Source organism: Coloeus monedula (genome assembly GCF_965178545.1).
Source record: "Coloeus monedula genome assembly, chromosome: 7".
NCBI lineage: Eukaryota > Metazoa > Chordata > Aves > Passeriformes > Corvidae > Coloeus > Coloeus monedula.
Window position 1 is genome coordinate 17,002,379 of NC_138787.1, and position 17,393 is coordinate 17,019,771.

At 37.0% G+C, this 17,393-nt stretch overlaps 1 protein-coding gene across 1 annotated transcript in view; it reads left to right on the forward strand.

Moving 5' to 3' along the window:
- Positions 1-5,264: 5,264 nt before the first annotated feature.
- CCDC141 (coiled-coil domain containing 141) overlaps positions 5,265-17,393 on the forward strand; it is a gene marked incomplete at its 5' end in the record, with an annotated part of 71,465 nt that continues 59,336 nt past the window's right edge. The window contains 4 exons of the mRNA XM_082284998.1: positions 5,265-5,366; positions 6,375-6,497; positions 14,080-14,271; positions 15,393-15,501. Coding sequence (XP_082141124.1) covers positions 5,265-5,366; positions 6,375-6,497; positions 14,080-14,271; positions 15,393-15,501 — 526 coding nt within the window. The remainder of the gene's footprint in view (positions 5,367-6,374; positions 6,498-14,079; positions 14,272-15,392; positions 15,502-17,393) is intronic.

Genomic DNA, 17,393 nt, shown 5'->3' on the forward strand with positions numbered 1-17,393 from the left:
GAATTTTTTTTTTTTTTTTTTTTTTTTTTTTTTTTTTGCATGGGGTTATATTTAACAAGGAAAGGAACTTCTTTCTGAAAGCACTAATGTGTTAATCCATTCTCAGAACAAGAAATTTGTTCTGCTGTAGGGTTTCTTAAGCGGAGAATCCAACACCTCAGTTTTTTATGCTGCCCGTCTTGAATCATGTGCTAAGATAACAAGACATAAAGAAAGCAGATTAAATGAGCACATTACTGCCAAGTTTAGTTTATTAATTCTGTATTTCTGAAAATAGGGTGATTGTACACTCTTCTAAAATATAAAAATGTAAGCAGTCCCTAAGTGCTGCATACCTCTTTATCTTGTATATAAGGCTAGAAAAGCACAGGAAGATAATTTTTAAAATAACAGATGCTAGAAAGAATGGTGTTTGTTTATATAACACTTAGAATCTGGAGTTCTAAATTTAAAGGTTATATGAGCATTCTTAAAATTAATGTGGAGGCTGAAATGACATTTGGTTGGTAACCCTAGTTAAATTTGCTGGATCCTTTCTATCATTTAATAAATAGTAGAGATTTAGGTGCTATTTTTACAGGTTCTAGGTACAAATAGCATGTATACTTTGTGGGAATCCTCTAAAATCCATAAAGAGGGATACAGGGAAGAGAAAGCTTCAGGGTGAAAGAGTGGGACATGATAAATCGATGACCAGTGGACTGAAATGTTTCAGCTGTCATTGCTCCCCATGTCTGTTTACTGTATGGGTTTTTTAAAATGTTGTTGTCCTTGGAAGCAAACAAACAGTGATTTTTGCTCTTACAGTTGGACTAAATTAGCAGTGTTAAGGTGTTTGCTGATTTCTTGATCTCTGTACACTGCTGCTTTTACAGTTAGCAGTGTTGCTTCATTTTCTTTCAGAGACATGTTCAGTGTGACAGGGATAACTTTCCTTTTGGTATTTTCTCTGCTTTGTGTGATAATATTTTTTGGGTAGCTTTTTCTTTTCATGCTGATTTCCTAGTGTGGTATGAAGTGTCTTCAGGACAGGCGATGAAGGAGAAAGTGTAGAAAGGTTTTTGTTAGGGTGATGCACAGGAAGAGTGGGAATATACAAGCTGTAATTCTTCACTATGATGTTTTAAAATTAATCTGTAACTATTGTTTCTGGAACTGAAACAATACTCCAGGCAACATGGACTATAGTTTGTTCTTGAAACTTTTTGCTGGAGGGAAGCAGGTTGTCTTTTACCCCTTGGGCAGTTTTCCACAGCTGTTTCCTAGCCCTTTACTGGCACTTTTATACTTTCTCTTTCCATGGTGGCAAGGACAGGACAATCTCCTTTTCGGGCCAGCAGGGTCCTGGGCTACTTTAGAGCCCCCTTTTCCTAAGTTCCCGGGCTCTCAACTGGCAAGGATATACCTTCTGCCTGTGCTGCAGCTCTTACCTACCTGAAGTTAATGTCATTTACCCTGGCTGACCCTTTCCCTCTCTCTAGCCCTGCTTGCAGCACCTGTCCTGCCTCCAGAACTTGGCAGCAGTGACCCATCACTGCCATGGGGGAGCCAGGTCCATGAGGGTGCCTGTTGCTCCTGGGTATCCGGGTTTGTCGGAGGACAGACTTCCCTTGGTTTGGTCTGCAACCCAGTCCCAGGGCCCTGCTGGGCCTGTGGAGCAACTTGTGCTGGTCCTCGCCCTGCCTCTGGATGCAGGAAGTTGGTTTGTGCACAGCCTCTGCTTGTCCTGTCACTCTGGCCCTCAGTAGAAAAGGAATGTCTGCAAGGCCCACAGTTCCCTTCTGTTTTCTGTCAGCGTTCTCTCCAGGGCAGCTCTCTGCAAGAAAACTTCTTTCCATCTCAGTGTTAAGAAAGAGATGATGTTCCAAGTTCCTGTTCCCCACAGGCCGTCCATGTACTGTCTGGTCTCTGGGATGAGGTGCCTCTGTCTCCTGCCTTTCTCCCCTGACTGCTGCCAGGATGGTTTTTATCATTCTTGCTTTGGGGTTTTAGGAATACTTGGTTAGAATCTCAGTTTGTCACCCTGGAAACTTATTCAACCAGTGTAGGGTAAAGAGGAGCCTCTTCCAGGAGAAATACCTGCCTCCTGCTCAGCCTTCACCCTTGATGTGACCTCCATGGCTGTTTTATGAGCTGTTTTGTTTTATGCTTGCTTTCATGCCGTCATTCCTGATGATACCTGGAAATGGTTCCTACTCAAAAGGTAAGACCATGGGAACCAGTAAAAAGCAACAAGCACAGACTTGGAGAAGACTGATGTCTTTGTCCCTCTTTCAGGTGGGGCTGTGGAAGCAGTGTTTATACACCTTTTTGCAAGCCCCATGAAGCCCATCAGTTTGAGGGATCCTTCTTTGCTGTGTATGCCTGTTCTCCCAGGTGTGAGACAAGAGGAGACCCACTACATTTACAAACTGGTCAAAGTGAAGGACCTTGCATCTTTGGGGCTGCAGGGAGTGAGCTTTGTCTCTCCCAGAGGCATTTTCATAGTGCACCAGTAGTTCCAACGCTCTCAACAGAAATAAACTTATCTCCAAAAAAACCACATCCTTTTTCTATGCATCACTGTCAAAACTGGGATTAGCACACTTTGCTTGCTACACATGAGAAAAACCTGTGGACAGGACACCCTATGTGCTGAAAATGAAGTGAATTTTTTCACATTTACCTCTCAAATCCTTTTTATGTACAGTTGTTTCAGATAATACATGACATTATTTACACTAGAGAGACTTGGATCTTTTTTTTTGCTTTCCTGAGATTGGTTCCTTTGTTCCTTTGTTCAGTTTTGTTGTTTCCTGTGGACAGTTGGTGAATATTCCTTTCTTCTTGTCATTCTTACCCTCTTCTTTCACACAGCAGTAGCAAAGGGAAAATATTTCTTTCTCCTGACACAAATAGCCTGCCTTTTTCTGGCTGCTACCAGGATTTTTGTTTGTTTCAGACAGAGGAACAGACAGGTAAGTAAACAAGACAGAGAAAGGCATGCTTGTTAAATTTTGTTTCCTTGGACACAGCTGAAATGGGCCATCATGCAGTTCCAAGATCCTCATTTTTTTCTCCCAGGGTTGTGTTCTAAGACACATTTTGATTCCTTGATACCTTTTCTCTGCCTGCTACTCTGATGTTTCCCTGTCTCTATCTTGTATGCTTAGCACAAGATGAATAAATATGATATCCATTCATTTGTTATCAGACATTCTGAATCACTTGTCTCAGTTGTTGCCAAATTTGCTTATAGTCAACTTTTTGAGTGTGGCATTTTTCCCTTATTTCCAGCTGTCAGCACTGTGAAAAATGATACCTCATTTAACTTGAATGAAAAACAGCTCTTATGTCTGGCTACCCCAGGGAGATGATGGATTGGCCCAACTTGTGCTGTGAAAAAATACACTTAGAATGTTCTTCTGAGAGAACAAAAACTCAAGGACATAATACCAGAATTGGTTTGTAACTCCTTTTGTAAGAGTAAAAAGAAGTCTGGCTGGTTTTTCCTAATTAGTTTTTCCACCAACCAAGTGCTGTTTGTCCTCCAAGTGCTGTCCTGCCTGCAGGGTGAAAAATCCAAAATTGCTTGTCTTCTGGAATGTGTTTTTGAAAGCTGGAGTATTTAGCAGGTTTTGTAGAATGGATCTATCTTCCATTCAAACCAAAATAGGGCTCTCTTATGTTTAAATTCGGAAGTTTTCTTTAGGACTTCTGTCTCCCAGGTTTTGTGTTGGGATTAAATACCAAATTTTTGTTCTGCCATACCTATCACAGGAGTACATATTAGTCCCAAGGTGATCCGTCTAATATTTCAGTGGCAGGGTCCCTGGGCCTCTTACAGGTGTTACAAAGAGTTTCAGAAAACTATGTGATATTTGTTCCTTGGTTGGCAGCTTGAGGGTTCATGGTTGTGATTCGGCACAAGGGATGGATTTTCTCTGCCAAGCCCATTTTGTTCAGCACAAACAACACAAAGGGCTTCTTCATACCCTGTTTGAAACTCATGGTTTGAAGGTGGTGCTCAGATTAAGATTATAATCTGCCAACAATTGGAGGGGGGAGAAATGAACGAGCAAAAAGAAAAATGCCACCTTGACACATCAATTGAAATTCCTTGTAACTACCTTAAGTTTCTCCTAGTCCAAACTATTTTAGAATTTTCTTCCAGATCTTGGTTCCACTGCAGGTGTGCATGTTCTTGTTTGTAATTAGCAAATCTAGTTTATATAAAAATGTATTTAAATGTTAAATATTTTTAAACAAACCAAACAAACAGATGCTTAGGGGAGACTTATGCAAGTAGTTTCTTGGGTGGAATTGTTTTTCCAGAGTGGCTTGCAAGCTGAAACAGCAGTGTCACTTTCTCAGCTGTTCTGTGGAAGGAAACCCAGCAGCTGTTGTCCCAGTGTGGGCTACTTGTGGCATGCTCTGGACTAGTGGCAATAAAATTAATATGCCAAACCAATACTGTAATCTAAATGTGTCTAATAATTCCCCGCACTGAATAAAAAACTTCAGGGGAGTTTAAGCAACTATTAAAGAGGTCTTCCTTATACTCATTTAGATCAAAATGAAGACTATAGAAACAATTTAAGATTAAATTGAAAAGCAGGAAAATTATCTTGATCTTAGACAGGAATAAAATATTCCTTAAGAATTCAAGGTACTTGGTTTCCTTCTCTGTTTGTTATGGCCACTATACCTTTAAGTAATTTTGGATTAAAAATCCCCTGTTTTGATTTAGCATTTGATTTATATACACACCCCCATCCTGTTTAAAGACTTTGATTCAGCAGAGGAATCACGTTGAACATATATATTCAGTAACTAGTAAGCGAGAAAGTATTTTACTTGTATAATGTGAAAATGTAGATTCGATGGTTGCATGTTTGAAACCTCATAACACTGAGTTTGTCTGTATAGAATCAATGGTAATTTTTTTTCTAGCTGTTTTAATTTGAGAACCTTTTTTCATTTGGTTAGCTGGTGTCAGGTGATGTCCATGGAAGAAGCCCTTCACACTTTAGATGGTGACAGAAAAGAACAGGCAGCTTAATGCTACCCAGCTAGGGGTGTGTCAAATCTCTCTCAAGAATGATAAACTCAATGGAGTTGTCTATTTTTAACCTCCTGTTCTTTCCTTTGGGCAGACTAATCAGTGTTAGCTGAGCCACTTCACTGAATGAATCCAAGCGACTGGTGCTTTCTGAAATGAGCAGTGGACCCTGAAAGAGCGTTTCAAGTCTGCTTTGATGTATGAAGTCCCATTGTGAAACACGATGTCAGATGAAGCCAGTTCGGAGCAGAAGCCTTCTACAACAACAGTCAGTTCAGTGGCTGTGCAGGCCGGGGATGCCAGTATTGTTATAGCTGTGCTTAAGGTGAGGCAGCGACTGCTGGCACGTCTGTTCTTGTCTCTCTGTTACTCCCTGATTAACACTTCTTTTAAGTATTCTGGGCAAATGAGCAGTTAGCATAAAATGATACAGCAAGGTCATTTGATTAGTCAATAGCTAATAGAGTTTTCTTGGAAGTTAACACCTGTTTCTGTTCATGATTACTGTTTGTGGCTTTTGGGTCATTGGGTTATTTTTTTCAAATAGGATTAATAATTTGGTCAAAATATGTAGGCTCTTAGAGGGAAATAGTTCCTCTTACTCTGTCTAAAAAGAGATCAATGAAGAGTGGCATAAAAATGTGTTTAAAAGCACGATGATTGTAGTTAAGACTCCCTGAATAATTTTAACCTGTACTCAGCAATAACTTTACACAATAAGTGGTTCTACAAACTCCACAGATGAGGTATTTTCTAGGGAAAACAAAAAGGTCTAAACCTGATAATGAGTAGTTGTTTTCGAAAGCTGTGAATTCACAGTCCCACGTGTTTCAGTAAAGCCCTTGTGTGCATACAGTTGTGCTTATAAGCACCTAAAGCCCTGTCTTGTGACCTAGAATCTACACCTACACTTTGCATAAAATTTGGCATTGGGAGCTGGATGCTAGTAATGAATCCCAGCTGGAATTTATTGGCAACTTGATTTTTCATTCTCCAGGCAGCTTGGAAAACATGCTAACCTCAGCCACTAGAGTTTGTTTGTAATGCAGAATAAGGTGATAATGAGTTGAGTTGTCACCTAATTCAGGTAATTATTCAGGATGGCTTACATCAGTTGTGGGATATTGTAGTACCTTCTGGATAACTCCAGTCTGGGATTTTGTCACCTGTGAAGTAACTGAATGAAGTTTATACTGTATTCTCAGTGTCTTCATTGCATGTATGGTCCCTGTGCTCCTATGCCTATGGAAAGTACATGTGAGCTGAGAGTGTGAGTAAATAAATGAAGGAAACCTTGTGTTTTCTGAAGTCTGTAACTGTTTACTTATTACAGTGTGGAAAATGGGTGAAGCTTCAACTGGCTGAATCAACACCAAATATATTGGAAATTGGCAGCAATCAAGATGAGACTAAAAAACTACTTCAAGATCATGAATTCCTCCTATCTAAGCTGAAGGTAAGATGTGATAAAAAAAATTCCTCGAGTCATTATAGTTCAGGTACAACAGCTGATGTAGCTGCCTGTGCCTCCTATTGCAGTGTGGTAGTTAGGTTAAACTCCACATAGGAAAAAAACCTATGTTCAGCCTTTGTCAGTGTAGCAGATCTTCAGTGGCCTTTGTGGGTTCTTTCCAATTCAGGATATTCTATAATTTTCTGGAAATTAGGCTTCTTCACTGGAGAAATATGCTTCTGACAGCATCAGTAAAGACAGTTTTTTCCACTTTATACATCAGTGCCAAGTCAGGTGAAAAAATCCTATAGCCCTCCTGTAGCCCTCAGTAACTGCTAAATATAAGGGAATGTCAAGTCATTTTTTTAATTCTCCAAAGTTGTGAAAAGTTTGATTATTTTATAACAGCTCTGAACACAAGCAAGCTCCTTGTGTGTCTGAAGTATATATTCCACAAACATTTTCACTGAATGTTAATTGATATAAGTTGCATTAGGAATGATACTGTTCGATTAAAACAGCTTGTCTTGATCTATGAAGATTTTAGCTAAGTAACAGTCCTAAAATAAGATTTTGGCATTCTTGAGAGCAGATTATAAGAACGGTGGCATTTGGACACTGAGTGACAGGCTTACATGAACGAACTGAATTATGTTATATGGGGGTGTTTGACACTGAGAGAAGTCTGAAGGCACCTAAAAAGAAATTTTGTTTTAATGTTTCGATAGGGCAGGTTGACTTTATATATGTAGACACATAAATTCCTCTAACATCTTTGAAGCTATGAACAGTAACTTATTTATTTAATTTTGGGGGGATTACATAAACTTTAGATCTGAAAGAGCCAACGTGATTTGGATAGGATCAAGTATTTGATTTGATACCAATGACTATGTGCTTCCCCAATCATTAAAAATCTCCAATGTGTCTGAGGTAATTCAATACAGTACATAGAGAATGCTGCTAATTCAGTGCATTGCATGGACTTTGAAGAGTATGGAAGAGTATGATGACCAAATGCACAAAACCAACCAAAATACCCAAATCCTAGAGAGAGGTGGTTTTGCTTTCTTTTTTTATGCAAGTGCCACATCTTTGTTGTCACTAGTGCAACATTTGGGTATTCTTGGTATAAGCTACTGTGTCCTGTTTGAGCAATTCAGAATTAGCTGAGTTTGCACACTGATGACAGGAAGAAGCTGATTATTCTTCTAATTTTCAAAAATAAATATTAAAGAGTGGAAAAAGAAGTAATTCCCATCGTTGTATGAAAAATGAAGTTTCAAATAACATTTTACTATGGAGTCAAATCAGATCAGAAAATTTATTATGCATAAACTGTTAATGAATGCTTGTCATCCAAATACATTGGGAACAAATACTCATTATTTCATGTTTTATACCTGTAGTCCTTGCAAAATTTGGCATTGGTTAATGAATGTTCTATAAAAGAATTAAGTTCAAAATGACTGCTTTTTCCTCAGTAATATAAGCTGTGATAATACGAGACTGCAATGTTGTTACAATTCTTCCTGGCTGTACATTTTACAGCCATGACCATTTGTGACTTATAGTAAGCTGTTAGCACGTCAGTAATTACTTAGTCTTAAGTCACTAAATCCACTCATGAAAAGTTTTTCCAAGATTGATTATTAGTTTTTAAAATATTGCTTATAGTTATTTTTTCCCCTTAGCATTTGATAATTATGCATTAACTGTATGAAGATGGGTAAGAGGCAGTTTGGATTGTTTTCCCATTTCTTTTTTATTGTTGTAAAAAATAAAAGGAAAATAAATCCTGACAGATACGCATACTTGATATGCATGTGCTTAACTTCGCTGATTATTCTAACCCAATTCAAAATTAAACTTTTGTGCAGGTCAGGCAAAAATTCTTGAATGAATAATGATTCAATCATGAAACCAGTCCTGCTTAAGGGAAGAGTTAGATGATTAATACTAAATACATCTTTGGAATCAGTGGAGATGTACCTACTGACTTTTAGAAGATAATTGATGGAATAGTTGTCCATTCTGGCATTATCGCATGTTCTTCTGTAAACTTGTTCTAGTTTTGATCATCCCTTTGCTTTTTAGCTTCACTATTCTCATCCCGGTATATTTATTGCAAATTATAATCAAAATATTCAGGCCAAATTCTTTTGTCAGCTTAATATGTTGAAGATTCACAGGTGCAAATAAGGACAAAATCTGGCATAGTGACCGGTGGTCAGTTTACAGTACTTCTGATGCTAGAGGAAAAGGAATGTAATCCAGCTCAGTGTTTCAGGGAATTGGTTTTGATTTAGCAGTATTAACAGGGTTAAAAAAGCCCAAACAACCGGTTTGGCACTCAGTAGGGCAGATGGTACTTTAAAGAGTAATTGGAATAGACTTGTTGAAAGAGAAAACAGTAACTTCTACAACATTTTGAAAGTTCTTTTAATGTTCGGAATTATTGTGATAAAAATTGATGTGTGTTCTTCAGGGCCTTAGGGAAAAACATATCAAAAATACTTTGCTTTGATAGAGTATACTCTATCATAGTCATTACTGATTTACATTTGTTCCATTAAATTTAGGAATTAGGAACATCCTACTACTTAAATAAAAAGCAGAATACAACTTTTGAAAAGGGCCCTACTTCAAATGTTTATGTATTAGGAAACAGATGTGTCATTATTAATAGAGTTAAAAGAATAAATGTTGAACAGGAAAGATTAAAACTGAAACTAAACAGAGAACATGTATGGCATGTTTACATCCAGTTAAAATTCCCCTCAGTAGTCTCATCTAATATGTTCTGATTCTAAGCTAACATATTCTGTTGCTGTTTTGCTCAATCAGACCATATCAGCAATACCAGTTTTGTTGAAACCATTAACTTCTGTGATTTCATATAAGTCTCTTTCCCAATATCTGCCTCATCCCTCTTTCGGTGACTTTCAGCAGGTTTATATGTTCTGAAAATATAAATATATGTATAATGCATTTTGATGTCTCATTCTTCACTATTAAAAAAGAAAAAGAGAAGAATCAAACCTGTAGAACCTGAGACAAATCTTCCAGGAGATAAAATGATATAGATTGCACTTTCCATAGATTTCTCTGCCTTTCTTCTGTTTCCAACAGAAGTGCTACCTGGGGATAACATGATTACTTAGTGTTTGAGTCTCTCAATAGTAAAGCTCACTGGATCATCTGGAGGGAAAAAGAGAAAAAGAAAAAAGTGTTGCGTGTGTGTGTCCGTAACAATGTTAAAATTCCCAATAAGGCATTCTTGGTTTGCTTCCAAAGTTCTGGTTTTTATCATGACAGAGTCTGTGGCAGAACAGCCACAAAACTGAAGTGAATCTAGCCCATAAACTTAAGTTTAAAACCATCATTGTTATTAATTTGGCTCATGAATCTGAGGATTGCTCCTAATTATTTTATTTACTTTAATTCACACAGCATAAATTGCAAAATAGTCATTTATACACTAATAGCCAAGAAAAACAAATTAGAAAATTACATTCTTCAAAAAGCACTAATATAATACACTAATTTTTGTATTTGGTATCTTTTAAATATGCCTTTCTGTTATTTCAGGTAAAAATATTTTCAAAATGCTTATTTTTCAGTAATTTTGCCATGGAAGGAATTATTTGTTAATATTTTCTCAATTATTGGCAATTAATTTTTGAGGTCCCCAACAGTACAATTAGCAATAAAGTTCAGCTGCGTTTTTATCAAACCAGAGCTGATTTTTGCAAGTGATTTGAACAAAAAAAAAAAAAGAAAAGGAAAAGGTAAAATGTAACAAATATCTTTTTTCAGTGTTAGTTCAGCTCACTTATCAATTTCAATATTTGTATGAACAAAATTCCAACCAAAATAGCATTTGTCTCGAAGTAGCTTTATGACTGTTTTCTGGGCTTCAAGTTAACAACAGTGTTGTATAATTTCAGCACTGCCTTTTAGCACTAACTAAAGGCTAATTTTAGCAGCACCTCAGTGCTAAGAGAATGGGAGGGTAGTTTACACCTCTGAAAATTCCAAGTGATGGAGTCAGTGTGCAACACTCAGGAAAGGCAAAAGATAATTTCCTCCTCTCATCCCTTGCTCTTTTAACAGAAGGAAAAGTACCCAAATTATGGACTATGAACAAATTAATACAGTAGCTGTATTATTCAACACGGCTTGCATATTACTATTCCAGACCTTCAGTTGTTCTCATTCTGTCTTTGCTACAAGAGCAGAGGCAAATGTGCCCTGGGAAGGAGTGGGGAAGGGGCGCGGCTGCACGGCAGCTGCCTTGCCAGGCAGGGAACATTCCTGCTGCAGGCCTGCGATTGCAGCCCCTGAGTATCCCTTCAGCCCAGCTGAACCAGAGCATTGCTCCCTTTGAGCTGCCAGTGCTCTTCTTTTGGGATGGTGGAGTTAGACGTATTATATATATTTAATAGAAATTGAATTTGGTCTGTTCTTTTTAAAGCAATGCTTTTTTGACATGGTTTTACTGACAGCAACAGAATTTGCATGTTCATACAAGCTCCTTTTTGACTGCATGCTAGGCATTCCTTGTGTTGTCAAGCTTCATTCCAACTTCTCAGAGTCCAAAGAGAGCCATACTCTTGTGTGTGTTCACAGGGAATGAAAGTTCATAGGAAGAAACAAACAGCATGTGAAGTGAAACATATTCATATCACATAATTATTAATTTGAGAAATAACAGCATCATGTACTCAGAACTAGATGAGCTAGATACATTTCTTTTCTTTTGCCCATTCAGACTGAAAAAATAAACACAAACCCAGACATTTTCAGGAAACAATATCCTTCCGATTCTTTTTCCGCTCTGTTGAAAAAATAAATATATTTTAAAATGTATTATTTGAGAAGTCAATAGAAAACTGAAACATGAGATTTCAAAAATGTTTGAAATAATTTTAATTCTTTACTGGAAAGCTATATTAAGTTAAGTCAATTAATAAAAGCCTTATTAAAAATCCGGTCTCTGTGAAATATTTTGTTTTCCATAAGTCATCATTTTTTGATGGAAATACACATTTTTCTTCTTACTAAGTTTTCTTCTAGATCAAGAGACACAAGTTGGAAAAAAGAAAATACCAATTGGATATTAGGAAAAAAAATATTTGACCATGAAAATGATTACATTCTGGAACAGGTTGTGCAGAAAAGTTCTGGAATTTCCATTGTTAGGGATATTTAAGACTTCATGGGCTAAGTCTTTGAGTAACTAGAGCAACGGGTTAGACAGATGACCTGAAGAGTCCCGTTCAAATTATTCCTTGACTCTGTGTTGATAAGACATTTATATTTCAAAGATAAAAAGAAGAAAACCAGTAATATCAGTCTACTTCATTTAAGGATGAACTTTTGCCATATGTAGTATATAGAAACTAGCATAGTTGAGGATAATTATTTGAAAAGTTCACAGTAACTAGTAGCTTTACAGTTGTGGGAAGCATAATTTTAAACTCATGGCAATAAAACCTTAATAGCACTCTGACCATCTTAGGTATTTGAATTGTTTCTCAAAAAAAGAGTAGTTTCCTCTAAAATATTTCTCTCTCATTTTTTTTTATTAGTCTGTCTTTTCAAAATGCAACTTTTTCTGTTGCTGAGGAAACAGACAACATGACAAGTCTTGTGACATTGGTTTTTTTTGTAGCGTTACAGGGGCTATTGTTTGAAGGCAATAAAATACACACCTGTTTTAAATGAGTGAACCATACTCAATTCATGCTAAAGAAAAAATTAAGTCTGTATTTCAAAATTTCCATTAATCAGTTCTAAACCCTAAAAGGCTATTACACATAGCAGTTTCATAATTCTCTTTCTTTTATAACTTTATACACACTAGTTTTGCATTTCATTAAATGCAGCAGTTTAGTTTGCTTTAACTTTCTAATTTTCTGTGGTTGGATTTGAATTCATCTCGTAGTAACTGAATTTTTAAAAATTCATGAAGCATGACTGATAGCTTTTGAAAACTATTCCAGTTTTCTCTGTGTCTTAGGGATTATGTGCCTCACAGCTAATCAATTACTAGAAAACATAGCCTACTTGTCAGGGACAAATGTTAATTAACAACCTGTTCAGAAAAAAGACTTCTCAAAGAAGAAAATCTACTTCTCAGTCCTATACCATTTGTGTAGCATTCATCTTGCATAGTTAGGAAACATTTAGCATTTGAAATGTCTTTTAAATATGTTGAAGCTGATGTAATATTAGGATAAAAGCATACCTAGTTTTATTTCAAAATATGAAATAGTCAGCTCTTTAAAAAGCTAGTCTTTGCCAAGAAATTCCAAGTGGAACTACCTCAGATGTCGCTTGGTTTTCTACAGTGTATTCAGAACAGCTGTGAAAGTGGTCTGATCATTTTGGTAAAATTAACCTTCTAGTGACGAGCAGTTTGTGTGTAAAGTTCTGAAAATATTTTACCCCGGTTTTTTTATGTTGGCATTGTCATGACTATAATGCTTCTCATTAATTGATATTAAGATTTGAGTTAGTAAGGAGACTATCAATATCTCATATATTAATTTCATTCCTGGTATATTAGTTACAGAGCTGGTCTAGAATGTTAATAAAATCTCATGTTGGATAATTAATGAATGCCACTACTTTTACAGAGTTGTTGTGCATGTAACAATTTTATGCCTCATCAAGAAAGAAACATCATAAAGGCTTCTTTAAGTGCTCTACTTCATCAACTTTTTATCTGGTAGTATAAAAATGGCTGTTAAATTTGCTTAATAAAAATTTCTTTTCACATTACATATTCATGTGGTAGCAGCTCTAATAACAAAAAAGAAAGTGACACTATGAATTCCTGCTGATGATTAAACCCAAGATGGGGGTTGGGAAGAATACAGAAGAAATGCTAATCGATTTTTCTGACACACTAAAGGTTTGTAACATAAGATGGAAATAGGCCAGCAGTTATCTTTCTTGTGGTGAGATTAATAAAGGGAATGAAACACAGAAGAATTATTTTGACAATTGAGCATTATTATTTGGTGGCCAGCTTGAGCAATGCAGCAAGCTGAACTTGAAACACTTAGATGGGGTTTCTTGGAGAATACATGCTTATATTCAAGCCACTCTTGTCTGGATTGCATTGTAGTTATCAGAAACTTATGAGTAAATTACCTTACAAACTTCTAGAACTTCTAACGTTCAGTAATGTAATATGATGACATATGAAAGAGGATTCAAAATATCTGCACTGCTACCACTTTCAGGAAGACAGGAAGATCTGTGTTTATGGAGATGTAAAAATGTTGGAGTCTAAATATTAGACCTAAAATGATAAATTCTCTTACCTCTTGTTTATACGTGAATTTTATAAAAATATTGCCCCTTAAGTGCAGATGAAATTCAGAAACTTGCTATAAAACATGCAGAAATAGCTACACTCCTATCACTAGGAACTGGAAATAAAGCAGGAGTAGGAGGCTTGTGGCTAGTTTGTTAGACCCACTATAAAAGTATCCTGACACCAGTATCAGCACACTGTTTTGGATTTTGTTTACAGATTTCTTACATTTGTTTTGGTATTTTTCCTTCCCAGGCTTTGGAAGACAAGGTATGGGACCTGCTGCAGGAAGCAGACAAGGTTGCAGAGGAGAACAAAGAAAAGAGTCAGGTTTATGATGCCATGGCAGAGACCCTTGGAGATGCATGGGATGCCCTCATCATTATGTTAGAGAAGCGACAGGCACTGCTGGAACTTACTTCAGTGTTCTTTGAAAACGCTCTGGAGGTTTGTATTTAAATCAAATAACTATTAATTTGGAGCTGCCCTCATTTGATGGGTACTCTGACCACTCTAATTTTAATGTGTTATATATTGTTCATTGTATTCCTTAAGGCTGAGGCAAACAAGAAAATTAAAATCTTTGGATGCATCCTTCCTTTTATACCTTTCGGATAGCACAGGATGAAGCTGAACCAAAACCATGTCTACTTTAAGAAATATTTTAGTCACAAAGTCTCCAAAACTCGTACTTGACAGAAAATGCCAGTGAAAAGTGGTACTGGACCAAAACCTAAAATATGTATTTCAGTGGCTATGGACATTCTGCAGAATATCTTTCATTCCTTATGATTAAAATTATTTGGCATTGAAAGAACTTATTCTCAGGTGCCTTCACTAATGCACACTGGTGATTGGCCGCTGAAGGTTTTACACTAAAATATCCATAAACTTATGGTATTAAATACAGCAATCATTAGTTTAACTTGACAGTCATTTACCTGAGACTTTGATGTACAGATGGACACAAAAGAACAACTGTGTGGTCCCTGTTTATCTATCTCTTAACCTAATTCACTGATACACACAGGGAGCTAAGAAAGAGAGGGATTCCATACCCTGCAGGTATGTGTGCCCATCAGTGTAGCCTCATGATCAACCATCCCCACATCCTGGAACTTGAAAAGCTTAGTAATTCTCCCTGATAATTTTGTTTCTATAGTATGCCAGTGCAACCTATAAGTTGCAGAAGAAACCATGAGACTACTAACTGCCCTAAGAAGTCAAAGATCATCAATCTACTAATTACTGTGTCCTTATAATGTGTATTATGCGAAGAAATTAGATTTGGCATAAGGCTTTGTAGGAGAGATGATTCACAAAGTGGCAAACTGTAATTACAGATTATGTCAACAAAAGTCCTTCAATCAATCAGTGCCTCAAAGAAAAAAGCAACTGGGAAGGTGCATGGAGGCCACAAAGCATCTGTATTTGGCAGTCACTAAAAATGCCTTTCTCCAAGAATTTACAAATTTTCATGAACTTTCCCAATAACACAGAGATTATGATGTAGCTATGAAGAACAAAATTATACTGTGCTTCTCCTTATCCTTTGTTTTCTTATGCAGTTTGCTGTTAAAATTGACCAAGTTGAAGATTTCCTGAAAAATGCTCAAGAGTTTGACAATATTGACTCTTTGAGAGAACTTCTTCTGCAACAAGAGCATCATACAAAAGGTACAAACTGTATTCCACTCCTGATAGCATGTGATTGTGTACTGACTTCTTGAAGGAATAATTTTATTCTTCCTGTGCATAGTAAAAGAAAATCTTTTAACAAATATGCAAATACTCTTTTTGGAAAAATATAATGGTGACATAGCTTTTTAGCAGATTTGCTGAAAGATATGAAACTCCTGGTTTCAAGCTAGCCCTTCCATCTTTGTTGCTGCAGAGCGGGCAGTGGCAAGCTTGTACTCTGATTTCAGGGCAGTTCAGGTCCAGTGAGCTGCCAAGAAACCAAACTGACTTTTAGTGCTGATTTGCAAGCAAGTTCTAAAACTGTTTTTCTTTTTCCTGGGGCAGTTCATTCAAGTCATCAGAGCTACCAATGAATTAGCATTTTTCTATGGAAAACTTTCCATCAGAAAAATTTGCATCAGATGATTTCCAATCAGCTTTAGTAACAAGCCCCGGCAAAGCCCTGCAGTCTCTCGGGAGTGACCAAGGGAGGAGTTTGCCCCGGATTTTCTTTGCCCAGGGTTGGGGTTTGAAGCAGAAGGGGTTAAGTGAGGGTGGGAACTACAAGATAGAGGTGGCGGCGCACCAGCTTCAGAATCTTTTTGCCTACAATGGTTCCTGGAATTTTGCTTCTGCCTTTGAGGAATGCAGCTGTGTTTCACCCCCCAGTCGAATTGTCTGATCTGTTTGAAGAAGCTCTGTGGCTGGGACTGTAACACTCTTGGAAAAAAGCTGCTCTCTCCCCTTCAACAACTTTCCTGTGCACACCTTTGCCCATAAAGTTTTCTTCCGTATGAATTCTTATTCTTTATTCAAGCTTCTATGTGAAGCACCTTCTACCATATTGTGGCACATTCCAATCAAAAAGAGAAAATAATTTTTGGAACTAATCTCATTCTGTGGCTACTCCAGACACCTTTGCAATTCCATATGGTTCTGCATTTTTATAAGGCTTAAGACTACATCTTTGTAATTTTAATCAAATATTGCTATATGATTACTAACACTTGGCAGAATATCAATTATATTTTATTATTCACTAGTGGAGCACTAGCTGAAATATTTTTAGCTACCTTGAGCACCAGGTATTCTTCCTAGGAGGCTGAACAGAGGATCGAATTCAGATAACTCTAATATGGGTTTTGGGCCTTCCAAATTGGTCTTCATGGGAGAAAACTGCTCAGTGCATACCAATTTAAACTTGTAGTATCTGGCAGCAATTTACTGCTGAAAGAGGGCCCATAACTGTAAGGATCAGGTGAAATGGCTTGCCAGAGAAAGACTGCTTTGATGGCAATAAGCCTTTCCTCAGATAGAGGAAAGTGGCTGCAATTTATTGACTTCTTATTCTACCTTAACTACATAAAATTTTGAAAGCTGATATTGAACGATTTGATAAAAAGCAGTGCTTTCTGCAAGAAGGATACTATCTACCTGCTCCAAAGGAAGGTGGCTGGAAATACAACCCTGACCAAGTATTGACTCTACCAGTATGTGATAAGTAGTTTATCACAAATGCCTATCACTCTGGAATAATAAAAAAAAAAAGTTTGACACAAACACATTTTAAAATGGAATAAAAAAGGTGAAAACATATAAAATATCCTTGTTTACCCATTTCTACATGTATTCAATTTTGGATGGACTGAAATGAAACATTTCTGATTAATACCACTTTTCTGGAAGGCAAGAAGTAAAATGGACAGGCTTGTTGCTGACTTGTTGCAGTGGGCTCACGGAAACTAATCTTTCTTGTTAGCCCTTGGTGGCTGAAGAACTAGAGGCCTCCCACTCTGCTTCTTCCCTAGGTGTTCTACATGGAAGGTGGGGATTTAGAGTGCTTTGCCTTGAATTACCAGTACATGTACTCAGCTGGGAAGATAGAAGTT